This window comes from Mustela nigripes, chromosome 1, assembly GCF_022355385.1.
Source record: "Mustela nigripes isolate SB6536 chromosome 1, MUSNIG.SB6536, whole genome shotgun sequence".
Lineage (NCBI taxonomy): Eukaryota > Metazoa > Chordata > Mammalia > Carnivora > Mustelidae > Mustela > Mustela nigripes.
The window spans coordinates 100,073,860-100,101,579 of record NC_081557.1 but is presented as its reverse complement, the minus strand read 5'-3'; the positions used below and the strand labels follow the sequence as shown (position 1 = coordinate 100,101,579).

Below are 27,720 nucleotides of genomic sequence, written 5' to 3'. Positions count from 1 at the left end.
TGGGGTATTTGGATTCTAAACTATAATCGAGGTGAGAGGTGGAGATAAATATAGAAGTGGAAGGATTCAGGACGCGTTTCGGAGGGAGAACTAGTAGGTAGATGCTGTCATTGTTTCTCCTTTATAGGTAAAGACACTGAGGGTCAGAGACCGCGGGAGGTTGGCCTCAGTCTGCTGGGACACGGTGAAGCTGGCTTCTAATGAAGTCCAGTTCTGGGTCTTGAGTTCCTGAGGATGACGGTAAGCACTGTGGCAGTGAATAAAGAAGAGAGCAGAGTTCGATACAGGATTTTGAACACGGGATTGCCCTTACACATGCCTAGTTCGTCTGCACTCTTGGTGGCAGGGAGCAGGAACCCATCTCAAACAAAAAAAGGCAGATGTGTTAGTTTGTGTAAAATCCTTCATAGAAAATTCAAGGCTAAGACTGAAATGAAGGATGTGTGGGTTTAGGAACTTGGAACGTTGGGAGAGCTTTCTGCATGTGTGTTTTTCTACTCTTAGCTCTGCTACCTTGAACAGCTCTTAGTGTTTTGGTTGTTGTTGTTGGAGTGGGGACCATGGTTGCCACCATCCTGTCCTTCAGTGTGTGTGATCTGAACCAAGCTAAGAGTCTGGCTCCAAGGTTTTACGTAGCCTGGCTCTACTTGAACCAGCTCGAATTGAGGGCCCACGCTTGGATCTCACGCTTTCTGTGTGTGTCTTTGCCCACGTGTTTGTGCATGCTTCAGTGGCAGCGTGCATGTGTCTGAAATATGTGTCCAAACCGTAGAATTTGGCTTCTCCAGAGGACAGCCCTTAGAGTGTTTGAGCTATTTGCTATTCAGTGGAGAACCTGAAAAGTCAGTCAGTCCAAAACTTAGCCCAGAGCCTAAGTGCTGCCTAAGAAGCCCAGACGCCCACGGTTCTAGTTTTGCTCCTGGGAGACCTACGTAGCCCTGCTCACATCCAGTGATGCACACGATTCTGATGAGCTCCGCTGTCGTTGGCTGGTCCAACACTTGAGCGGCAGTGTCTGTGTCAAACCCGGAGAGGCTTTGAGCTATTTGCTGAAGACACATGACAGGCAGGAAAAGGTGAAACTTAGTAAGAAAATGGGAGAAAAAACCTTAAACGAAAATAACTTTTTAAAAGTTTTTCTTTGTTTCTTTCTTATTTATTTATTTATTTATTTATTTGACAGAGATCACAGGTAGGCAGAGAGGCAGGTAGAGAGAGAGGGGGAAGCAGGCTCCCCGCTGAGCAGAGAGCCCGATGCGGGGCTCGATTCCAGAACCCTGAGATCATGACCTGAGCTGAAGGCAGAGGCTTTAGCCCACTGAGCTACCCGGGCGCCCCTCTTTTTTTTTTTTTAAAGATGTTATATATTTATTTGACACAGAGAGAGATCACAAGTAAAAAGAGAGGCAGGCAGAGAGAGAGAGGAGGAAGCAGGCTCCCTGCTGAGCAGAGAGCCCGAAGTGGGGCTCCATCCCAGGACCCTGAGACCATGACCTGAGCTGAAGGCAGAGGCTTAACCCTCTGAGCCACCCAGGCACTCCTTTAAAAGTTTTTCTGTGGCTGTTTGTATTTTAGGTGTTTATCCTATATACCTTGGCATTCCCTGAGGACATTCAGTTCGTATTTATTATGCACTTAAAACATGCTAGGCCTTGTGTGAGTTGGGCGTAACACCGGAGATCTGGTTCCGGTCTTCAGAGTGACAGTAAGATAAAATGGATTGTTCGTGCCGTAGAGTGGTGGGATGGGGAATGGATTGATGGTGGCAGGTCTCCATCCTGTCTTGGGGACACGGCGCTGACGGGGGTCAGTGTGTTCTAGGGGTCAGGGGCATACTTGTGGAATGAGATGAGGATTTGAATCCCTTTGTAGCCTTTTGACTAGCAGTGTGCGCTTCGGCGAGTTGCTCAGCCTCTGTAATCCTGTTTCCTTAACTGTGAGACGGGGTGACACCCGCATGTGTTGTCAGAGTTTAATAAAACACTGCGCCTGGCATGTAGTTTTTACTGTTAGGGCTCGGGTTTGGAGAAGGTTGCTGATTCTCAGATAGGAACTATCTGTCCATGCAAAACGTTGATTAAAAAAAACTGAATTAGCAGCAAGGTCATAAGTCACAGATTATTAACCTTAAAGTATGTATTTGTTAACTTTTAGTATCTTAGTATATTGAGGGTGATTTCGAAAAAGTCAAGGTGAGTAAGTCCGAGTTTTCATTGCTCTGTATAGTTCCTATGTAAATAGTTTAGAAATGAAGAAAAGTACCGCCTAGTTCCTTCATTTCTAAAGAAATCTGAACCAAGCCAGAAAGGCCAAGGGAAATTAATTTTGAGAATAACCTGCCACGCATAGAATAAACTGAATTCTTAATTACGTTACAGTTATCTTTGTATGGTTAAAGATCTTATAATGATAAAGTCTTAAAGGAGAAACCTAGGATGATTTTTAGTTCATCTGCTATTTTATAGTTGAGCTAAAGCAAGTTATTACTTGTACAGATTTAAATAACTAATGAAAATTAGAACCATTCTTGTTGCTTTGTAATAAATTTCAGTGAAGTAGAATTAATTGTGCAAAAAGAAGACTCTGCGCCGTCCGTTAGCCTTCCTGTCGCACCTGTCGCCTTCAGACCTACACATCCGTTCACTGAGCAAGTACTGAGTGCCTGCTGTGCTTTACGGCAGGCATCATCTTCGAAGAGTTTTGCTATAGAGGAAGGTAAAACATCAAGCACATTGATAGTTAAAGTGTTTCACCTTGCAGACCTCTGGGGAGAGATTTCTATGGATTTAGAAGTTGTGCTCATCTCAGGCAAAATACAGGACTTGATGACATGTGGCAAAAAGTTTTATTCTTCACGGAAGCTAGCAAAGGAGACAGAAAGGGAATACAAGGTGAGAGAGATGGTTTATCACTACCCTTTTCCTTCGAGACGTATTTTTCAAATAACAAGTATATATGTAGGGTTGACTCTCTGTGTAGTGTTTTGGTAAATGGTGGAAAAGAAACATGAAAGAGTAACATGGTCTCTGCCCTCACAGAACTGACCTGTTGAAACAAGACTCGTTTGTAGCAAGGGGAAAGCCACCATGCAGTCTCCCTTTCCTCTTTTTGCCCACATGAGATAGTTCTCAAGACTTTTTCATCTCTTAAGGATTTAGGCCTTAATTAATCTCTTTATTTAAAAAAATAAAAGCCTGGTTATAGTAATTTTCAAATATTTACAAAATTGGAGGTAATAGTCCAGTGAACCCCAGCCCCCATAGCCAGCCTCCGGTTTTAGCCACAGTCATCGTTTTGTTCTGTTCACTTGTTCCTTGCCTGTTATCTTTCCTTTCCTTTTCTCTTTTCCCTTCCCTTTCCTTCTTTTCTTCCTTTTATTATTTCAAAGAAATGTGTGACGTTCTGTATATTTTACCCTATATGACACAGAAGTGTATTGTAACATTATTTTCAGTGCCTGTATTTTATTATAGATATTTAGTAAATACACCTAACCTATCCCCTAATAATGGGCATTTTCATTATTGTTATTACTGTAGTTTATTCCTTGTGAATATTACTTCCTTAACACTTTTACGTACACATGGGACATTCTCTTGGAATGGAATTTACCAGAAATGAAATTGCTGAAGCCAAGGGTATGCACCTTTTACAAATCTCTACATAATACCAACCAATCTTCAGAAAGGCAGTAATTCTTACTCCCATCAGCAATGTGCCTGTTTATCTTTGCTAATCTGGATTTTGTCACTCTATTAATTGTAACAATCTCCTACTATCGTAGATAAAAAAATTTTTTTTATGTGCATTTAAAAATTATTGAGGCTAGACATCTGTATTCTTATGGACCATTTATATTTCTTCTTTTGTGAATTCAGGCTAATTTTTCATAAGCATCATTTTCATTATTCTTACTCAGAAACCATAGTATCATTATTTCTTATACCTGATGTTCAAGACTCTTCATAATTCGGCCCTAACCTATTTTCCTAACTTAATACTATCTGGAAAGAGTCATTCTACTCCAATAAGTAGTTTCTCATTCTTAAACTTCTTCCAATTCATTTTTTTTCCTTGGATTCACTTTTAAGAATTTTTTTTTACTTGTTTTCTTAATGTTTTACTTTCTCCTTTTCCTCTGTAAATTCTTCAGAATCTTTATAGTCCCTCTTGTGGTCTCACTGCAAGCTCTGTAGGCTTCTGACAGTTTCCTCTTACTGAGCTTCCACTGTACCTACTGTTTCTGCTGCTGGATTTAGTAGCAAATTATAGTCTCCTTTGTTGTGTTGTGTATCAGGCACATGCTGTGGCTGGGGCCATGAACACAACAGCTGTGAGTGAACATAGTCTGGGTCCTTGTGAAATTCATAGTGTCCTAATGAGGCATGTATTTCCATACCTTTGCCTTTAGGGAGTTGAACTTCTTCCAGTCCGCCTCTGTTATATGGGAATTATACATAGATTTTGAGATGTGTACTTACATGCCCCTAGCTGGACTGTAATATTATTGAAGGTATAAGCCATGTTTTCTTTTTTTTTTAGATTTTATTTATTTATTTGACAGAGAGAAAGAGATCACAAGTATGCTGGGAAACAGGCTCTCCCTGAGCAGAGAGCCCAATGAGGGGCTTGATCCCAGGAACCTGAGATCATGACCTGAGCCAAAGGCAGAGGCTTAACCCCTGAGCCAGCCAGGCACCCCTAAACCATGTTTTCTACTTCTCTATTCCTTATAGCACTTAACTCAGTTCTCAGCATGCAGCCATCGCTAAGTATATACTCGCTCTGTCATTGTAGTAACAGAAGTTGCAGACTTTGGAGTCCCCTCCCTGACCTCATGGACACTGACTGTGTAACATTTGCAAGTTATTTAGCCGTTCTGAGCTGGTTTCCTCATGTGTAAGGTCATGTATGGAAAGCGTTTGGTACAGACTAAGTGTTCATTGAAAGATACCTCCTTTTCTAATAGTTAGACCTATCAAACCAGAAACTGCCTCAGCAGACTGCCTAGCTCCTGTCATCTAAGACTTACTAGATTCTGCTCAGTTCTTCAATTATCTTTTTTTTTTTTTTTTTAAGATTTTATTTATTTATTTCACAGAGATCACAAGTAGGCAGGGAGGCAGGCAGAGAGAGAGGAGGAGGAAGCAGGCTCCCTGCTGAGCAGAGAGCCCCATTCGGGGCTCCATCCCAGGACCCTGGGATCATGACCCGAGCTGAAGGCAGAGGCTTTAACTCACTGAGCCACCCAGGTGCCCCAGGTTCTTCAATTATCTTGTCCTCTCCTTTTAATCCCCATTGTAACCCACAATAAGAAAGCCATTTCATTTTGTGGTTTAGTATACACTCTGCTTATTTGCATGTATCAGAAACAAAAGTTCTACAAAGTAATATTCACTGTTACTATGTATGACTCTCTGCTTTTTTCTGTTGTTAAGGAAAGCTGATTACAGCCATTAACATATTTCAGAACAACAGTTCAAAACACATGCTAGATTTTTGGAATTTGCAGAAGTTGGACTACTACCCAGTCACATAGCTGTGACTTTTCAGTGAAAGAGAAACTGGGATGAAGGGACAGAGGCTCGGGGCTCATTCTGACTCTGCGCTCTCTCTCTTCCCCCTGCATTCTGTGTAGTTAGATTCCCCTGTCGTGAGTCTGGGCTCGCTGCTCTGGGCAGGAGTGTGCATTCGCGCACGGTCCAGAGCGGCTATGACAGGAGGTTACCGGGGAGTTGGGACAGACCTTAACACCTTGGCAAGAGAGAAATTTCTCAACCACTTCTTGTGTATATTGTTTCTCTTAGGAAATGGACATCCGTGGGTTTTAAAATTGTTAGCATAGTTCTGAAAAAGGGGCCTGAAAAAAACCTTTTTGTTACAGAAATTTATAAATATTTAAAAAGTAGGCAGAATAATATAATAAATCCCCATTACCTAAATTTAGTTTCACTGATTATCAACGTTATGTCCATTCCAAGTAGAACTTTTCACAAAGAACTTTCAAGACTTAAACAGTTCCCTTCCTTAGTACACACAGATGATCTTTATTTCAGAAGATGTATGTCAGCCTTAGTGTGCGTTCTGTGCGTGAGTGCTCACAGCCTGGTCATTTTACTTGATGCCTGCAAGAGGAGTAAGTAATTCTGTGACATGAGGGAGCAGGGGCGCCGGGGGTGGGTTCTGTGGAGGATTGCCGGAACCCCAGACCCGTGTTCCCCAGGGATGCAGCTGCCTTGTTGACCAGCCTGCTCTTAGGGGAGCCGACATTCATTGCATTTATCTTCTGTGGAAAACCTTTGATTCTTTGTTCCCTACCCTACCTATGGAACAAAAATACCAAACCATAGATTTTGCTTTATGAACTGGGTCCAGCCTACCTTTCTAGTTTTCTCTTCTGCCCTCTGTCTCTTCCCTATCATATTCAGCTGCTTCTTACTGCTAAAATACTCAGTCCATTTTGGGCTTGTGATTATTTTTCAAGATTCAGTTTAGATTTCGTCTTGTAGGTGAGAGCTTTTTAACTACTCCAGAAGTATGTCGTCCTCTGCGTGTTTTTTTTGTTTGTTGGGCGTGAGTGTGTTTGTGTGTGTGTGGCCCCTTAACTGTGTTGTATATATTAGTTTATGTTTGCTTTCTTCCCTACCCTTAATTAGATGGCGCTCCTCCTCCAAAGCAAGGGCTATCTCCTAGTCTTGTCTCCTGACCACTTCTCTGCTGCCTGCACATAGTAGGCATCCAGTGATGGTTTGTTAGATGACTGTATTTAGAGTTTTAGACTCTGATTTTAACACATGTTCTCTCCAGAAAAGAATTCATCCGAGTTTTGGGGTTTTTTTTTTTTTTCCTCATTTTGTTTTGTATATTTTTCAGTTTTTTTTCCTCCCCTCCTTGGGGATATCCATGTAAATTTCTAAAGAGAACTTAAGTTCTGTGGCCTTTTTCTTGGGGTAAAAATACCGTGGTAAACTAGTATAGAGTGCCCGCCTTCAGTTCTCCTGCAGTAAAGGTAAGTAAGGCCTGCGTTCATTATGCTTCATTTTCTTGCTGTTGTTGAACGGTGTGGTTTTTATGGAGCTTAAAAAGCAAACTGGGGTGGAGTAGGTTTGTGCTTATAATAGCCTTGACCAATTTCTGATATATTTCAGCTCATGGAATGCTGTGTAAATGCCCTGGTGACATCCTTTAAGGAGACTATCTTAGCAGAGTGCCAAGGCATGATCAAGCGAAATGAAACTGAAAGTAGGTAAAACATCACATAAAGTTCTCATAATCTTTTAAGAGGGTATCTTTGAAGCAGATTACTTTTAATAAGCTGCTGTTAGATCATCCTTTTCTACATAGGTATATTTGTAACAATAAACTGTGCTTAAAGAAAATGATAAAATACTTAACACAGCAGTACTACAAAGAAGGTTATAAATTTACGTTTTAAACATTCCACCCTTAGGTATCAAAATTTGTTTGTAGAAAATGGCAGTGGGTTCAGTTTGTTCTCAGATGTAGGGCTTTGCTTTTAAAGACTAATTAAAAGGACAAACATATGGGAAAGACTAGAACTAGGTGTTTGGCTTCTGTGTGAAACTTTGTGGCGAGTATTTTTAGAAAGTAATAGGACATTCCTTGTTAATGATCTCCCTCCCTCTTCCCTAAAATATGTTACAATTTAAGGTTTCTGCAAGTGTGCTTTTTTATTACTGACAAGTTTTCTTAATAAAGATACATTTTGGGAGGTTGCGAGTACATTACAACCAATATGGTAAAAACTCGGATGCATTCCTCTCCAGATTTCACTGTGTACGAGTGCAAGGTCCTGTTTAGTCTCTAGTTGCATTTAAAGTGTGCATTTCGGTCAGTTAGGTTCGTACACTTGTAGTTTTTAGTAAAAAGCTCATTGGCATAGATGAAATCTTAGAATCTGTGTATGTCAGGCTAAAGAGATCCGTGCTGGGCTCCATGGGGTCTCCCTTCAGAAGGATATGTAGTGGTAGCTGCTTCTGTGCAGTGGAATTTGTGGAGGTCAGTTACATGGTATAACAGGAGAAAGTGCTTTTATAAACTGAAAAATACCTTATGAATACAATTTTATATTATCTCTAATATGCTTTTATAATCACTTGGAATAATCTGATGATGGAATTTTTTTTTTTTTTGCCACTTAATGATGTGGTACTGTATATTTAATACTGCATTTACTTTATGAAATATACTACCCTTCTGTGTAAACTTTTGTACTATTTAGGTTTAAAAATAATCCATTCTCATATGATCTCATTGATATGGGGAATTTAAGATACGAGGCAGAGGATCATAGGGGAAGAGAAGAAAAACTGAAACAAGGTGAAACCAGAGAGGGAGACAAACCATTAGAGACTCTTAATCTTAGGAAACAAACAGGGTTGCTGGAGGGGATGTGGGGTGGGGGCCTGGGGTAACTGGATGGTGGACTCTGGGGAAGGTATAGGTTGTAATGAGTTCCGGGTGTTCTGTGAGGCTGATGGATCACAGACCTGTGCCCCTGAAACAAATAATACACTATATGTTAATTAATTGAATTTAAATGTAAGAAAAAAATAAAATAAAATAAAAATAAATAAACATTCCATTGAGTTGAAGGTCAAATGACTCACCTTTTAAGAGGAGTTAGGTTTTATGGTGAGTGATCACTTTTAATTAGAGTTTCTTTTAAAAATAACTTTTGTCAGAGCAGGTGAATCCGTAAGTTACAGTACTTGGTAGGAAAAACTCCTAATCATACCCACAGAATACTGCTAAGGTTTTCAGTTTCCAACTAATATTTCTCCAGACTTTTACTATCCTAGGAATTCTAGACTCAAGATACAAATGAAAGAGAAAATGTATTTTCATGGATGAGATGATGATTCGAGTGTGTTCTATCGTTTCAGAATTACATTTGATGTTTTCGCTGATGGACAAAGTTCCCAATGGGATAGAGCCAATGTTGAAGGACTTGGAGGAACATATTGTTAGTGCCGGCCTGGCAGATATGGTAGCAGCTGCTGAAACTATTACTACCGTGAGTGTCCCCGGTGGCGGGGGTGCACGTATGTCCACGTTGTTCCTTAAATGAGAGATTGGGTACTTAAAATAGTAATTGATGACACAACGGTAATTTGGAACGTCTTTTAATATCAAGAATTTTTCAGAGAATTTCTCAAATTTTAGAGCTACAGTGTTTTATTAAAATTTTGTTTATATTCTCATTTTTTTGTGTTTTCTTTTTTAAAAACCTCAATTGAGTATCAAACATTTTATTTTTAGGATTCTGAGAAATACGTTGAACAGTTACTTACATTATTTAATAGATTTAGTAAACTCGTCAAAGAAGCTTTTCAAGATGATCCGCGATTTCTTACTGCAAGAGATAAGGTATATATTCTTGTATAGTAACAGTATTGTCATAATTTACTTTATTTTTTTATTTTTTTAAAGATTTTATTTATTTGTCAGAGAGAGAGAGAGCATAGGCAGAGTGGCAGGCAGAGTCAGAGGGAGAGGCAGGCTCCCCGCAGGGCAAAGAGCCCGACGTGGGACTCGATCCCAGGACGCCGGGATCATGACCTGAGCCGAAGGCAGCTGCTCAACCAACTGAGCCACCCAGGCGTCCCTGTCATAATTTACTTTAAAAAGGAACTTGTACCATTATGCTACTAAATTATAAACTAAAAACATAGCAACTCTGATTTTTTATCAGTGGAGGACAACCATTTTTATTGTATTTGGTTTGTTATATGGTTTTGTAAGAATTGGGTATGCCTGTGAACTAGAATCTAGCTAGGAAATTTGTCTTCATTTTTTTGAGATTTTTAAAAAATATTGAATCCCTATTGATCTGTCCTTTAAGACCTGCCTCAAAGTACACTTATCCTGGAACTTCCGTGATACCCTGCCTCGCCCACACCCTGTCCTCCAGCACAGTTTGTTTTTCTGTTCTCTGCCCTTTTCGTGGGACTCCTGGGGATCCGGTCCCATTTATCTCACTTCCCTTGCCCCTTTCTCCTGTCCTTACTGGTGTGGGATAATAATGAAACAGGGTGTTATCCTTCAGGTTTTATCTTTTTAATTTGTTTTGTTTTGTTTTAATTTAAAGAGAGAGAGAATGTGCATGGGGGCCGGGGCGGAGAGGGAGAGAGAGAATCCCAAGCAGACTCCCCAGTGAGCGTGTAGCTCCACACAGGACTCCATCCCATGAACATGAGATTACAACCTGAGCTGAAATCAAGAGTTGGTTGCTTAACTGACTAAGCCCCAGCGTTTTATCTTTTTAAATGTCATAAACCTAATACTAGAAGTTAGCGTCAGTTTTTTCACTTTGATCTACCTTTCTTATTTCTTATTTCTTTTTTTTCTTTTCTTTCTGTAACTCTAAAAAGACCATCAACTTTCTCCAGTAGTGTTTTTTTCCCCTATTTTTAGGTGGGTAGGTAGGTAGGTAGAGAGAGAGAGGGTCAGAATGGCTTTAAGGGAGGCTAGAGGTGTAGTGTGCGTTAGTTCAAAATATTGAATGGAGTGGCCAGCCAAAGCTCTGTTGAGGAGGCGTCTGAATCAGGATTGAAAGTAATTAAGAAATAAAGTCCTATGGCTTTCTGAGGGAAGAGTATCCAGCAAAAGGGACAGCTTAAAAAGCTGTAAGACAGGAATTTACCTGTCACATTCCAGAAACAGGAGGAAAAAAGGTCAGTGTGGCCCGAGTGGACGGAGTGAAGGGAGGAGTACGAAATGAAGTCAGAGACAGTTGGAGGCCAGATCGCGGAAGACCCCGAGCTAGGGAAGGCAGTTTGGTTTTCACCCCGAGGAGGATCGAAAGTCATTAGAAGGTTTTGAACAGAATGGGTATGACTTACATTTTAACAGTGTCACTTGGTTGCTGCAAAAAGAATCGACGGAAGGGGGGCAGAAGTAAGAATGTCGGCTCAGAACCTATTTAAGTAATTCATAAAGCAATGCTGGAGGCTGGGCCCAGAACGATGGTTGTTAGAGGCGGTCAGAGCCAGTCCGATATTGGTGATGACAACAGACTGCATGAGATTTGCCAAGGAATCCGATGTAGAACGTGATAGAGACCAGTCAGGGATGACATTTAAATTTTTGTTCTGATTGATTAGAAGCACATGCTTGCTGAGGTTGTTAGATTGGGATGGTCGTTAGATTGGGAGCTCAGTTTTGGACAGGCTAACTTTGAAACGTTCATGAAACATCGGTGTGGCAGTCAGTGTCCAGTATGGCGTGTAAGGGAGAGAACAGACCTGAATAATAAATTTGGGAGCTTTATCATATGGATGGCATTTAAAGTGCTGACACTGGCCGCGCTCACCAGTGTAATGAGTGAGGATGGAAAAGTCAAGAGACCAAGGTCTGGCCTGGGGCACTGTCGGTTTTGTTAGGAGAAAGATGAAGAACCAAGCTTTCGTGAGGAGAGCGCAGAGTGAGTGGAGGGAGCCGGAGAGTACAGTGTCGGAGACAGCATGTGGGACAAGCACTTCCAGGACGAGGGCATGGTGTGCTGGTTTCAAGTGCTGCTGCCGGGGCGCCGGGGGTGCTCAGGAGGGGAAGCGGCCGCCTTCAGCTCGGGTCATGGTCCCGGGGTCCTGGGATCCAGCCCTGTGTTGGGCTCCCTGCTCAGTGGGGAGTCTGCTTCTCCCTCTCCTCCCTGTTTAGATTTAAATAATGATCTATTTGTGTGCCTAGGAACAGTGGATGGGGAAATATGATGGAGGAGAAATGAGAGGGAATTCTGTTCACCTCGGTTTTATTAGCATCACAGGGAGGCCCGTCCTCTCGGAAAGTCTCTGCAGGGATTAAATGGGGGAGGCTGAAGGGAAGGACGATGTGTGAAGTGTGTTCTGGGGGAGTGTGCACAGAGTGGTACGGCCGTCAGGCAGCCCTGAGACCCCACTTGAGAACAATGCCAGTCCTGACGTGAGAGGGAACACGCTGAAGTCATGGCTTGAAAAATTCTGTCAGGCCACAGACACCGTTAAAATACCAAACTATATTTTAAATATTAAAAATAATGTTCATTTCATTGTAAATTCTTTGCAGGCATATAAAGCAGTTGTTAATGATGCTACCATATTTAAACTTGAATTACCTTTGAAGCAGAAAGGGTAAGTTTTTAAAAATCACGTTTAAGATTCTTAACTTTTTTGGAGTGTTTTAGACATTATTGGGTATTTGTGGTGTCCTGTCTCCCTAAAATCTGTTAGGTTTGATTTTTGCTGCTGCTTTTTTTTTTTTTTTTTAACCTGTATGATTTTTACTGCCTTTGAATATTAAAAAATCTTAGTTTTTAATTTCATATTATCTCGTGTGGTCATTAAAAAAATGTTGATCTTATTTTTTTAAGTGGAAAAGTGTTCTTAATCTTTTAGAATCTCTATGTGATTTTTTCTCCTTATTAGTCTCTAAAGTTACTTTATTACTTATAAAAACATAGAATATAACTCAATTCACCATACTGAAAGAGGGAAGTCAATTTTAATGTAAATATTTATATTGCCATTTAAAAAAAATCCAAAATATAACGAATTAAATGGATACATTGATAAATTAAATTTACAAATTGGTAAAGCTGAGCTAGTTACGGTACCTTTAGAGTAGTACTAAGCACTAAGGTTCATTGGAAAAATGTTTTGATATACTTTCTAGCTAAGAATTGCTATTTTACGGGCTCCCGGGTGGTTCAGTAGGTTAAGTGTCTGCGTTTGGCTCAGGTCATGATCCCAGGGTCCTGGGATTGAGCCCTGCAATTGGGCTCCCTGCTTGGCAGAGAACCTGCTTCTCTGTCTGCTGCTCCTCTGCTTGTGTTCCCTCTTTCTTTCTCTCTCTGACGAATAAAATCTTTTTAAGTGTTGTTTTTATTTTTAGATTTTTTAAAGTTCTTTTTTCTTTAATATTTATTTGAGAAGCACGTGCATGTACATGTGCTTGGAGGGGTTAGGGGCAGAGGAGGAGACACTCAAGCAGACTCCCTGCTGAGGACTTCAGGTGTGTTCATCCTCCCTGAGAATGACTTCGGCTACTCCCTCCCCCGCCTCCTTCCCGAGGCAGCCGTCCTTCTGATTACTGCAGCTGATTACTTTTGCCTGCTCTAGGACTTCATATAAATGGAATAGTACAATATGTACTTTTGTGTGTAAAGTTTCTCTCAGTGCAGCGCAGTGTTTTGTGATTTGTCTGTGGTTTTGCACATCACAGTGGTTGGTTTTCCCTGGTGTTTGTACTGCTTTATCCTCCCGCCAGTGCCAGTGGATCCTCATTTTTACCAACATTTAGTGTTATTTTAATTTTAGTCATTCTAGATGTGCGTAGTGATCGTCTTGGTGTGGTTGTAATTCCATTTCCCTTAAGACTTCATTGGTGTCGAGCACTTTCTCTTGTACTGTTTGGCTTTCTTGTATTTTACTTAAGTATCTGTTCCACTCTTTTGCCTGTTTTGTTTTGTTTTGTTTTTTTCCCCCCACAGCATTATTCCTTTTCATTAGGGGGCTATAACAGTTCTTAGATATTCTTTATTTAGACTGAGAGATACATGCTTTTCTTTTATGGTTTATGCTTTTTTATGTTTTGTCCAGAAAAGCTTTGTCTGTTTCTATCCCTATGACATGAAGATAATCTTTTTTGTTTCTTCTAGAAGCTTTAGAATTTTAGCTTAAGATCCATCTTAAATAAATGATTATTTATATTGTAAGTAGGGGGTTATATTTAATGTTTTTTTTCTTTTCCATATGGATAGCAGCTGGTTTCATCATCATTTGTTGGAAATACTTACCATCCCCACTGCATGGCTTCAGTGCATTTTGTCAAAAATCAAGTGACATGGGGCGCCTGGGTGCCTCAGTGGGTTAAGCCGCTGCCTTCGGCTCAGGTCATGATCTCAGAGTCCTGGGATCGAGTCCCGCATCGGGCTCTCTGCTCAGCAGAGAGCCTGCTTCCCTCTCTCTCTCTCTCTCTGCCTGCCTCTCCATCTACTTGTGATTTCTCTCTGTCAAATAAATAAATAAAATCTTTAAAAAAAAAAAAAATCAAGTGACTTAAAAATATGTGTGTTATTTCTGTGCTATTTTATTCCATTTTTTAATTTGGATATCCTTAGGCCATTACTACGTAGTTCTAATTAATACAGTTCTGTGGTAAGCCAAGTAGTTTAATTTTGTTCTTTTTTTCTATGAACTCTTGATGTTCTAGTATTTTGCTAGTATATAGAAATACAGTTGATTGTTGTATATTGATTTTATATACTGTTACCTTGTGTCAAAGCTATTCCAGTAGTTGTTTTGTAGATTTGTTAAGAGTTTTCTGTGTAAATAATCATGTAATCTGTGAATACTGTTTTACTCCTTTCTGATCTTCATACCACTTAGTTCTTTTTCTTGCCTTGCTACATGGTTAGGGTCTTAAGTACCGTGTCGAATAGAAGTGGTAAAAGTGGGTGTCCCTGTCCTTTTTGTCAAGCTTGTAGGGGACCTTTAATATTTATCGCTAGGTACAAAGTTAGCTGAGGGTTTTTCATATATGCCCTTATTTAGATTGCTTTTTATTTCTAGCTCGTTAAAAGTTTTGATAATGAATGGGTGTTGACTTTTATTAAGTGTTTTTTCTGTGTTGAAATGATCTAGGGTTTTTCCTCTAAATTCTTCTGATGTGGTAAATATATTGTGTTTTTTTTGTTGTTGTTTTATTTTTATTTATTTATTTTTAAAGATTTTATTTATTCATTTAACAGAGATCACAAGTATGCAGAGAGGCAGGCAGAGACAGAGAGGAGGAAGCAGGCTTCCCGCTGAGCAGAGAGCCCATTACGGGGCTCGATTTCAGGACCCTGAGATCATGACCTGAGCCGAAAGCAGAGGCTTTCACCCACTGAGCCACCCAGATGCCCCTGTTGTTGTTGTTGTTGTTTTTAAAGATTTTACTTATTTATTTGTCAGAGAAAGGGTGAGCACAAGCAGGGGGAGCCGTAGGCAGAGGGAGAGGCAGGCTCCTCACTGAGCAAGGAGCCTGAGGCAGGACTTGATCCCAGAACACTGGGATTGTGACCTGAGCAGAAGGCAGACTCTTAACCAACTGAGCCACCCGGGGATCCCAGTACTTTGGTTTTTCTTAAAAAAATCACATTTAACCAAGGCTGAATTGCTAGGATAAACTCTACTTGGTTGTGATGCATATTATTCTTTTTATATATCCTGCACTCAGTTTGCTAATGATGTTGGTTAGATTTTTTTTTTTTTTTCCATCTATATTCATGAAGGATTTGACCTCTTTCTTTTCTGGTCTTTGTGCCCTGTATAATTTTCACTTTTATCATGTCTTTGTCATTTTTTGGTATTAGGATTAAGTTGGCTTTGTAAGGATTGATAGTTATTTCCTCCGTTTGTATGTTCTAAATGAATGAGTGTAATTGGTATTACTTCTTCCTTACATGTTTGATAGAATTCATAAGTGAAATCATCCAGGCCTGGGGTTTTCTTTATGTGCAGATGTTGACCCCAGGTTCAGCCTCTTCAGATTTCTTAAGTAACTTAGTTTTAGTTGTGGCCAGGTGTGTTTTTCGAGGCCCTTGTTCATTCTAAGTTGTCAGACTTATATTAGAGCCTCATTAAGATGAGAAATAACATTCATAAGGAAACAGGGCCAGATACCGTAGTTGTAAATGAGTATGTGTATCTCTAAGTTTGTCCACTGAGAGGACCTAGCAGCAGTGACACCCCAAAAGCAAGGAACACAACTAGCACCAGATCTAGTCCACTAAATATTATTGTCCACTGAAAGAAGTTAGGGCTGTGTGAAAAATGACTGATTTTATCAGAAGTAGACTTCTTGACCAAACTGCAACCCAGCCCCTGGTTGGGTTGCCTGCCTCTCTGCCTGCTTGTGTGTCATAATGAAACAGTCAAGAACTGGGAACAGATGAGCTCTAAGACAGCCCTGGGGGGAAATGACACAGCCCCGAAAGGCTGACCACCATCTTCTCAGCAGGCCTGTTGGAGGAAGGGAGACAGGAGGCCTCCCTGCAGGAGGGTGGCGGCTCCTGCGGTAGTGCGGCACTGTCAGTGGGAATAAACTCAAAGAAACAGAGGGACCCTGGAGAAGCGAGCTAGTGGTCCTGCAGTGTCAGAAACACCTTCCCCAAGTGTGCCATGTGGAAGCTAGAGATCAGCTCTGGGTCCTCCCCTTCACATCTGCTCCCTTCTACACCCGAGGCCTCTGGTGGAAGTACCGGTCACCGTTTGCCCTTTCCACTTCCCGGGTTTTTCCTCCCTGCTTTGCAAAGAAAGGCGCACCTCTCTCTCTCATTATACTGCTGTGTGTTGCCTTGAAACATAAAAAGCCTCCAAGCTGCAGAAGAAGGGATTATTTTGAAACGTTGGGATTGATGTACAGAGGATGAATTTCTGACAACTAGGTGTCAGGCCCTTTTGTAAGTCACATGGTTTCCATAATTTGATGCATTACTAAAAATGACCTTTTTTGTTAGATCTGTATGTATTTTTTAAGCATATAACTCAGGAGGTTCCCAACGAGTGGCGTAACATCAGAAAACCTTCCACTCCCATCTACTTACTTATGTGAATGATATTTTTTCAGGACAGATACACAGTTATAAAAATAAGAACTAGGACAAAAGTAGAAATAAAATTGTGGCTTCTGGATTCGTTAAGTAAGAGGGGGAAAAGTTTCATGTACCTCATTAAGATATTGTGTATGTTTTATACACACAGACACAACATAATTATGTTGTTTTGGTAAGTTGTGTACTTTTTAAAAAAATTATTTTTATTAGCATATATAATGTATTATTTGCCCCAGGGGTACAGGTCTGTGATCGTCAGGCTTACACACTTCACAGTACTCACCATATCACATACCCTCCCCACCGTCCATAACCCAGCCACCCGTAAGTTATGTACTTAAAACAGGTTGAATTAACTCCATTCTGGGACACTTGAGTTTTGTATACACAAATTTTAGAATGTTGAATTCTAATTTATTTACATTCATAATTTAGAGAAGCCAGATAAAGAATAAATGCAAGACTTCCAAGCAGAAAAATACAGTACATCCAGAATTATTAAACAAACAAAAAACAATACATTGGCTTTTAGATTTTGTTTGTTTTAAAGATTTTATTTATTTGGCAGACAGCGAGAGAGGGAACACAAGCAGGGAAAGTGGGAGAGGGAGAGGAAGCAGTAGGCTTCCCGCTGAGCAGGGAGTCTGATATGGGGCTCCATCCCTGGACCCTGGGATCATGACCTGAGCCAAACGCAGATGCTTAACCTCACTGAACCACTCAGGGGCCCTGGTTTTTAAATTTTATTAGCAAAGTAAAGTAGAGATGCAGGTTCTTCATTGTTTCAGAAAAGTTTGCTTACTTTTCTAAAATGAATGATGGTAGGTATCACATAACTGTGGAATTTAGGTTACCTTGGATATATCCCCAAAACAGTTTTTCTTGATATATTAATACCAAAAAGTTCTAAATGCTAACTTACAAAATATACACAACGTTTTCAAAAGTATTTAGGAAGTTAGTACCTGAATAAAAATTTTTAAAGATGATTGGCAGGGCCAGCACTCAGGGTGGGGTAGGCCGGTACCGGGGTACAGAATGTGGGTCTCCCTCTCAGCATCCTGCAGGTGCGCCTGTGGGAAATTAGGAGTCAGCGCCTCTTTGAGTTAGGCACCCTCCTTGTCTTGCTCCTCCTCGTCTCAGCCCTGATCATTGGGTTTACACAACATAAGGAATATGTGAAAAATTGGCTTTAAGAAAAATATTTGTAGGTATCATTCGCTTTTCATACGCTGCTTTTAATTTGTTTTTTTTTAGGGTGGGATTAAAAACTCAGCCTGAATCAAAATGCCCCGAGTTGCTTGCCAATTACTGTGACATGTTGCTAAGAAAAACACCGTTAAGCAAAAAACTAACCTCCGAAGAGATTGAAGCAAAACTTAAAGAAGTGGTACATATGTATATTTTTTTAAATTTCAGCAGTTCTAATTACCTCACTTTGAATTTGTGTTGTGCTTACAGAGACTTTGTGTGGTAGCAGCTAATGTGAAATTATACAGTGTAAGATCTCTGGAGGGCAGTTATTTCTCTTCCTGGGAATTTTTATTCTGTAGCTTCTAGAAAAGGGAAGAGTATTTAATTCTTCCCCCTTTCCTGATTCTTGTGAAGGAATTCATTGCTACCTCCTATTAAAGGACAAAGAAAGGGAAAATGGAGCTGATGGTGTTTGGAATGACAGTAGAGAGACTGGGGGGTTGTCCCTTCTTTCTTTTTGTGAGAGCTCAAAATAGAGAACTAGAAATGAGTGAGTATAGGTAACAATTGTTTTCATTTTTGTCTCCTGGCTGTTAGTGTTATTTGCTATAAGCCCAGGAATACAAGGAAGAAAAAAAGTAAGAAGATGGAAAATAAAGACAAGAAGGCTAAAGAGATTAGTGTCAGATTGAAGTGAAAAGGCTATACAGAAGAGAAATTTTGGGGAGAACCCTTAATTTTGATGTGAAGTTTTACACTATTTATTAAATCTGAAAAGTTGATGTTTATAGGAACTAAAAGGTTATTCGATTAAAGTCTCAAATTTGTTAGCTTTTAAAGGAGGGTATTGGGACTGGTCATTTTTATGAGATGGTTGGTTCAGTAGGCTTCTATCTGTGTATGTTTATGTAAATTTCTGTATTTTGACATTGGGGTTGTGGAAGGGTCTCAGTGAGAGTTGGCTAAGAATATACATGAATTGAAAGTAACTTTGTTTTCTATACAGCTGCTGGTACTTAAATACGTACAAAATAAAGATGTTTTTATGAGATACCACAAAGCTCATTTGACACGACGTCTTATATTAGACATTTCTGCTGATAGTGAAATTGAAGAGAATATGGTAGAGTGGCTAAGAGTAAGTAAATTTATATATATATATATATATATATATATTTTTTTTAATATAGCGCATGGTTCTTATGTGTGCTTAAGTAATTAAAATTTTGGTGATGTTAGTGTCAAAGAAGTACGGGACATTTTATAAGAGCATGGCATTCATTATATAAAATAAAGTGATACTAATAAAGTATATTTTCTTAATAAAGACTTTTAGTGAGACACTTTTGCTCTTAGTTTGCTTCTGATGTTTTGTACTTTTGTATTTCCACTTTCATTTGAATTGACCTTATTAAATGGGCTATGGGACAAATCATTGGTGTTTTCAGTACTAAATGCTTAACTGTAGGAATGTTTGTAAATAATGACTTTTATATAGTTAAAAGAACCAATACGTAAGAAATGATGGCTTATTTTGAGTAATGCTAATTTAATTATTAAATTCTCATACCAAAGTATTTTAAGTCTCTTCCTGTCAGTTCACTTAAAAGGGATTTGCATTCTATTACAATGAATGTGTTGTATTCGTTTTTATGATGTTAAGATACATAATATTATATAAGATGATATAGTATAAAGTTTTTATTTATATTTATTTATATATATATAATATGTATTAATACTAATAAAGCTGTGTATTTTATATATAACTTTCATCTATATATATTTCACAATACGCATTTATAGATTGTCCTGCTTTGCATACTACAGGATAGTAAAAATTACTCTGCAGACCGACATTGTGCAAAATGATCTTAATGTTAACAATTAGTGGGAAAAATTATTGTTTTGTGACTCTGAGAAATTTCTGTTAAAACATTAAAAACTCTCTCTTACCTAGGGAAAAAAAAATATAAAAAGAGTATGTATTTAGTACATTGTAATTTAAGACAAAAGAAACTTCCAGAACTAAAGTACTGTTTCTCATAAAAATTTTAAGATTAGTTAGAAAAATATTTGCAATTCATATGTCCAATGCCTATGTATCTAGAATACATAAAGAACTCTTACAACTCCCCAGTAAAAAGACAGCTAAGGTACAAGTGGGCACAGAATTAAAGCAGACATTTCTTCCCAGAAGATACCCATGTGGCCAATGCGTGTATCGGAGATGTTGGACATCATTAGTCGTTAGGGAAACAAACACAAATCAAAACCGTAGTGAGATAGTTTTTTTACTTTACTCCTGCTTTTCTCCTAATGAGAATAAATTTTGTCCTTTCACACTTAATACATGGTGATAATGGAGAGTTGACGTGTGTTGTTGAGGGACTAGTGTTGCTGAACTCTGCTGTGGTGACTGATACATGTCAATTGGAATCATGCAGAGAAAGCCTGGGTGACCTGTACTGTCATTTCGTTTTTAAAAATCAAATTTAATACATATTAGAATATGAATATCCTAATAAAGGGGAATGATTTTATTTTAAAGCATCTAAGACTTAGTTTTCCGTTAAAAGTTTTTCCTACTAGTATATCAGATTATATATTATTATTCATTACCTCTTTTGTCTTTGCCTTTCATAGGAAGTTGGTATGCCAGCAGATTATGTAAACAAGCTTGCTAGAATGTTTCAGGACATAAAAGTATCTGAAGATTTGAACCAAGCTTTTAAGGAAATGCACAAAAACAATAAATTGGCTTTACCAGGTATTATTTTATAATTATGTGTGTGTGTATGTATATATACATATATATGTACATATATATACCTTTTTAAAGAGAATATTTTTGTTTTCCAGTATATTAAAAATGAACCCTAGCTGTAACAGATACAAAGATGTTACAAAGTCCACATTCCTTGAAGACATCCAGCAGAACAGAATTTAACAGAATTTAGATTTGCTAATCCCTATTTTTATGTATGTATATATTTTTTTAATTATTTTTAAATTATTTTTTAAGATTCATTTATTTATTTCAGAGAGAGAGCATGAGCAAGAAGGGCAGAGGGAAAGAGAGAGAGAGTCTCAGGCTGACTCTGTGTTGAGCTCAGAGCCCAACATGGGGCTCAAGTTTCATGACCCTGATGTCATGACATGAGCTGAAACCTAGAGTCGGATGCTCAACTGACTGTACCACCTAGGCGTCCCTATTTTTTATTTCTTCAAAATAGCCCCAACTCACTGCCTGAGCTTTACATGTTTCAGACAAATCACGTAAAGAGACTAACTTACTTCTTTTTTATTTTAAGATTTTATTTATTTACTTTTAAGTAGGCTCCACACCCAGCATTCATGAACCCATGATCCTGAGACCAAGACCTTGGCTGAGACCAAGAGTTGGATGCTTCACCAACTGAGCCACCCAGGCATCTCCCCCCAACTCCTTTTTTAAAAGATTTTATTTATTTATTTGAGAGTGAGCACCAGCAGCAGGGTGGGGGAGGGGAGCAGGGAGCCCAACTCGGAGCTCAATCCCAGGACCCTGGGACCATGACCTGAGCAGAAGGCAGAGGCTTAACTGACCGAGCCTCCCAGGTGCCCCTCCCTCCCATTTTTTTGGGTTTTTTTTGTTTTTTTTTTTTTAATTTTTTACATAGTCTCTACAGCCAGTGTAGAGACTCATAACCCCAAGATCAAGAGTTGCATGTTTCTTCAACTGAGCCAGCCAGGTGCCCCTCTAATCCTTATTATAATTTTTTTTTTCTAAAAAGACACTTTTAACAAAATATTTAGGGTTTTGTTCAGTTTTCACCAGTGCTTACCCAGTGTTTATATATTTGTTTCTTTTTTAAGTTTATACATTTTCAAGATTATTTATTTTATATTTTCTGATATTCTTGCCTATAGCTGATTCAGTTAATATAAAAATCCTGAATGCTGGGGCCTGGTCAAGGAGCTCTGAGAAAGTCTTTGTCTCACTTCCTACTGAACTGGAGGATTTGATACCTGAAGTAGAAGAATTCTACAAAAAAAATCATAGTGGTCGGAAATTACATTGGCATCATCTCATGTCAAATGGAATTGTAAGTGGATGCTGTGTTAGTTCTGACACTGGTTTGACTGAAAGTACCAGGGCTCCAAATTAGAGTTGCTGAAACAGAGAGATGTTTGTCTGTTTTGTACGTGCAAGTTTGAATGGGTCTAGGGGGTCCAGTCCACGGAGTTGTAGGACGTGGGCTTCTGGTTGTAGCAGCGCACTTCCAGTATTGCTCTTTGCAGATCCAGTAGGATCATCATTGTGGCTGTCTTCCGGCCCAGCAGGAAGGGAGAGATGAGGGTGTGCCTTACTTCAGGAGCAACTCCTAGAAGTTGCCCCATCATTTCCACTCACATCTCATTGGACAGAACGGGTCACATGACCACACTTTGTCCCAGGGAGAGCTGGAATTTGAGCCTTTATTCTTACCATGTAAGAAAGGAAGAATGGGTATTGGAAGACAGCTAGCAGTCTTTTTCATGTTTAATCTCATGGAAGGGAGAGTATATGGTAGAGAGATGGTATTCGTTCTGAGGAGAGTCTCATCTTGATATTATTTTGTCTGTCATAGATAACATTTAAGAACGAAGTAGGTCAATATGATTTGGAGGTCACAACGTTTCAACTGGCTGTGTTGTTTGCATGGAACCAAAGACCCAGAGAAAAAATCAGCTTTGAAAATCTAAAACTTGCAACTGAACTCCCTGATGCTGAGCTTAGAAGGACTTTATGGGTTTGTTTTATGTTTTTTGTTTTTAAAGTTATATCCAGTCACAAGGCAGGAAATATTTGATGGCTTGCTTACAATAAATTTTTGAATTCATAACACTCTGAAAATGACCTTTAACCCAGAAATAATACACTTATGAGAGATATTAGTGCACTAATGAGGCATTCGTGGTAAGAAGTAAATTGAAAATAAGCAAGTTACTGAGAAGGTGAAAGACAAGAAAGAAAGGAAAAAAAAGTGAGAAAGACTGAGTTGGTGTTAAACGTTACCTGCGAGAAGTGTGACCAGAGATTTCATACTGAGAATGTGTTCAAAGATCTTATCATGACCAAAAATGTAAGAATTAGAAAACTTTGGTCTTTTTGAGAGCCTGCAAAATGTCCTTGTTAGTAGTCCACAGCTCCATTTTACCCTTACTCCACAGACCTCTTGAAAGTTCCATAATTGTCTAGAGGGAAAGAGCTGGCAAGTTGCTTTTGCAGTCATCGCCTCTGACCAATCCCTCTGGTCTCTTGTCCTGCTGTAAAGAGATCGTGTATTGCTTCCTTCCTCATAATGAGCTCCTGCTCCTGTTCTTTTCCCAGTGAACATTTACACTGTTACATTCACTGAGGTACCATGTGAAAGTTAAATTGTGATTTTGTGCTTATAATTTGTTCTCACCTCTTTTAGTCACGTTGAAGAATTGCTCTATGTGTTCCATACTGTTAATAGATTTTGTTTTCTTTTTGTTCTACATAGTCTTTAGTAGCTTTCCCAAAGCTCAAGCGGCAAGTTCTATTATATGAACCTCAAGTCAACTCACCCAAAGACTTCACGGAAGGCACCCTCTTCTCAGTGAACCAGGAGTTCAGTTTAATGTAAGGTTGACATTGGTTGATGTAAAATACAAACACCTTGTTTGAGTTTTGGTGATTTATTGTTAGCACAATAATTATTTTCCTTACATTGTATTTAAAACAGCATTCTAGGGTTATGCCATTTAGTTGTTTATTAAACATGGTAATGAACTAGAGATGCTTCTTATTTGTCAAGGAATACATTTTGGTGTGTGATTATGTTGCTTTTCATCTTTAAACATCCTGTTGAACTCTAAGGAAGCTTCATTCACACAAAGCATTTTTTCCCCTAAGATCCATTTAGATGATAATGCTGAACAACAGCCCATATATCTTCCAACTGTCTAAGCGCGTTCGTGGCAGTATAAAGTATATTAGCTCTGTTATTACAGGGAATGCTGTCACCCATACGTAATAACTGAGCTTTCATTGTGTTTTGGGAGAATCAGATGGCTTCATTGTAAATAAAGCGGCATGTTGATTATTCGTTACTTTTCCTTTAGACAACTCTGGAGAGTAATTTTCAGAAATTTTCTAAGTCTTTTTTTCTCAGACTTTATTGCTGTAGTATGATGTCAAAAGGCCTTCAACTGTAAAATACGTGATTCAATGTTTTTTGCAGAAAAAATGCTAAAGTTCAGAAAAGGGGTAAAATCAACTTGATTGGACGCTTGCAGCTCACTACAGAAAGGATGAGAGAAGAAGAGAATGAAGGAATAGTTCAACTAAGAATACTTAGAACCCAGGTTTGTATAAGGCGGAGTGTCTATACTTGGAAAAATTTTTGTTCTTTTTTAATCTTCAGGTTTTTTTTTTTTTTTAATTTAAAAGCATGTAGGCATTCAAACTGTTTGTAACAAAGAGCTAATTTTCATTTTCCTGGAATTTAAAAATTGTATTGCTGGCTTTCTCTTAGCTGCTGAAAGAGACATCTTTGATGGCCTCTAGTGGATTGTATTGGTTGGGCAAAACCTTGGTTTTGTTTTTTTTGTTGTTGTTTGTTTTGTTTTTTGTTTTTTTTTTTTTAAGATTTTATTTATTATTTGACAGAGACACAGTGACATAGGGAACACAAGCAAGGGGAGTGAGAGAGGAAGAAGCAGGCCTCCCGCCGAGCAGAGAGCCCGATGCGGGGCTCGATCACAGGACCCCAGGATCACGACCCAAGCCGAAGGCAGATGTCTAATGACTGAACTACCTAGGCGCCCCAAAACCTTGGTTTTGAGTTGTGTCTCCCTTTGATCAACTCTGACTAAACGTGTGTCCACAATAAGTTATAATTCCAGGATTGAAGTCTAAAAATTCTAATTTAATTTTAAGACATATAATTCCATTGTAATATGAAATTAGGGAATATTTTTGAAAACACCCAGTGTGAGGCTCAATTTCCTGACCCCAAGATCAAGAATCTCATCTGCTTCTGACTAAGCCAGCCAGGTGCCTCTACATTCACAAACTGTAGAGCTAGGGTTGTGGTCCCTTCTGAACATGATAAAGAACACTTATGGCCAACTGATGTGTGACCATTTTAACTTTAGAAATATTCTTATTAGGGATGCTTGGGTAGATCAGTCAGTTAGGCCTGTGCGTTCAGCCCAGGTCATGATCCCAGGGTCCTAGGATTGAGTCCCACGTTGGGCTCCTTGCTCGGCGGGGAGCCTGCTTCTCCCTCTCCCTCTGCCTGTCCCTGCTTGTGCTCAGTCTCTGTCTATTTCCATCTCTGACAAATAAGTAAAAATCTTAAAAAAAAAAAAATTAAAACCAACCACTTTCACTGTTTTTATTTAATATTTGAAACTGCTGGCCAATTCAATAAAATATGAAACAAGAGGAAGATTAAAATAGTTCATCACTTCTAGATCATCTAGTATGATAAGGGAGCAGAGAAAAGATGAATAAAACTCTGGTGCTTTTCTATTTAGCAATAAATAAATTTTAAAAACTTAAGAGAAAGGGGGCACTTGGATGGCCCATTTGGTTGAGCATCCTACTGGATTTTGGTTCCGGTCATGATAGCTGGGTTGTGAGATGGAGCCCCATGTTTTGCTCCCTGTTCCGCAGAGTCTGGTTGAGATTCTCGCTCTCTGCCCCTGCCCCCACCTGTATGCTCTCCCTGTCTGTCAAACAAATTAATTAATTAAATCTTTAAAAAAAAAAAAAACTTAAAGGAAAAAAAGTAAAAGAAGAAACCATAGAATTCATAGGCACTTCTTTAAAAATTTGTGGCCCTTTACTGAGAGTCAAAAGGAGATTTGAGTAAATAGAAAGATCTTGCTCTTTTTCTCTTACTAAAATGTTTAATTGAGGTGTGATGTTTACATAGAATGCACATTTCAGAGGTTGTCAGTGAGTTTTGGTAAGTGTACGTACCTGTGTGACCATCACCTCGGTTAAGATACAGAAGGTTTCTGTCAGTCCAGCCACCCCCCTCTGACCCACCACATTCCTCTCACCGCTTTCTAGTTGTGCCTGTTTCAAGTCTCCACAGAACCAGAATCGAACCGTGAACGTACTCCTGCTGTCTAGCTACTTTTTTTTTTTTTTAAAGATTTTATTTATTTATTTGACAGAGAGAGATATCACAAGTAGGCGGAGAGGCAGGCAGAGAGAGAGAGAGAAGGAAGCAGGCTTTCCACGGAGCAGAGAGCCCAATGCGGGGCTCGATCCCAGGAGCCTGGGATCATGACCTGAGCTGAAGGCAGAGGCTTTAGCCCACTGAGCCACCCAGGTGCCCCCTTTTTTTTTTTATGATTTTATTTATTTATTTGACAGACAGAGATCACAGGTAGGCAGAGAGGCAGGCAGAGAGAGAGGAGGAAGCAGGCTTCCCGCTGAGCAGAGAGCCCGATGCGGGACTCGATCCCAGGACCCTGAGATCATGACCTGAGCCGAAGGCAGCGGCTTAACCCACTGAGCCACCCAGGTGCCCCTGTCTAGCTTCTTTTTGCTCAGCATGCAGTAACCACATTCTTCAAAATTAAGACTGAATTGCTTAAGGAGTCAATTTTCCCCATATAAAAAGTTGACTGGGAATATTTTGGGAATTTTACAAATTGATTCTCAGTTTTATGAGAAAGAATAAATAAATGAGAGTGTTTGAGATCCTTAAAAAAAAAAACAATAAGGTGTAGGTAGAACTTGCTGTGGCAAACATGAACATTTACGAAAATACTGATGAAAATAAAACAGTGTAATAGGCAGATAGGTGGAGGAAGGTAGCTCAGAACTGAACCTACCATATAAGTATAGACGAACTTTGGAATAAAGGAAATAATTCCCGTGGGCCATGAAAAGGGAGTTCAGTAAGAGATTTTGGGGAGTTTCACATTTGGTGTGAAAATCAGGTTATAGTCTGAGTTTTTGGCTATACCAGGATAAATTCCAGGTGGATTAGACTGGAGCAGGTGTCGTCATTCTATAGGATGTGCAGAGAAAATGAAATTTTCTGCTTTGTCTTAAACCGGTGGCTAATGACATGCATTCCAGTGACCCGGCTGCCCCTTTAGGTAGTGCTCATCCTTTCTCATTTCTCCGTGATCTTCCTCCCCCCAGCCCCACTCTGTGCTGTTTCACAGATGGCGTCTGGAAGGATCGAGGGTGAGAGGAATTCACTTGACCTCATAGTGATAGTGAAGGGATCGTCCTATCCTTTTGACAGTGTCCTGGGTTCTTGCATTTTGGGGCGGTGCTTTATCTGTCAGCTGCGGGAACCTGACTTCCTTGCTATCTGCTGCTCCTGTCTGTAGCAGACGAGCTCCGGTTCCTCCTTTCACCAGTCGGTAAGGACCACCTGGGTTCTTCCCCGCTCTGCCTGCCTGTCCTCTGTTCTCAGGGAGCTCTGCAGCTCTCTTGATTTGCCCGATCTCCCACGTGGCCCCTTGGCCTGTGTGCCCTCTGTCACTTTCACCTGCTGCTGCGGGGTTACTCTTCCTTCGCCTGGCACTAAAGGCTTTCAGGGTTTTGTTAGCTCTGCACCCCTTCTGTGTCATGTGGGAACCAGAGGAGGGTCGGGAGTGCCTGCTCTTTCGTCCCGTCAGGCCCTGTCTTGCAGTGAGGTCCGGGTAGTAAGCGCAGACCAGGACCCGAGCGCCCGTGCTCTGTTTTTGTCGCTCCTCGAACACAGCCCCTCCCTCACCTCTGCCAAAGCTGGAGACCCGTGTGGCCAGTTCTCCTCCCTGGCTCCCGCGTCAGGTCTTCACGTGCCTGAAGACTTCCCCCTTCGTACTTCCTTTCTGCACCCTTGACATAAGCCCCTCATTGAGACCCCGGCATCTGGATACATTGAGAATGGGAGGACTTCACTGACCTCCCTGAGACGGGG

At 39.8% G+C, this 27,720-nt stretch overlaps 1 protein-coding gene across 1 annotated transcript in view; it reads left to right on the top strand.

Moving 5' to 3' along the window:
- The window catches only part of CUL5 (cullin 5), a 91,411-nt gene that overhangs the window by 58,863 nt on the left and 4,828 nt on the right, over positions 1–27,720 (top strand). Inside the window, exons 8-18 of the mRNA XM_059418139.1 lie at positions 7,149–7,242; positions 8,907–9,037; positions 9,283–9,390; positions 12,064–12,128; positions 17,852–17,984; positions 18,795–18,926; positions 20,435–20,558; positions 21,701–21,876; positions 22,402–22,563; positions 23,302–23,420; positions 24,022–24,145. Coding sequence (XP_059274122.1) covers positions 7,149–7,242; positions 8,907–9,037; positions 9,283–9,390; positions 12,064–12,128; positions 17,852–17,984; positions 18,795–18,926; positions 20,435–20,558; positions 21,701–21,876; positions 22,402–22,563; positions 23,302–23,420; positions 24,022–24,145 — 1,368 coding nt within the window. The remainder of the gene's footprint in view (positions 1–7,148; positions 7,243–8,906; positions 9,038–9,282; positions 9,391–12,063; positions 12,129–17,851; positions 17,985–18,794; positions 18,927–20,434; positions 20,559–21,700; positions 21,877–22,401; positions 22,564–23,301; positions 23,421–24,021; positions 24,146–27,720) is intronic.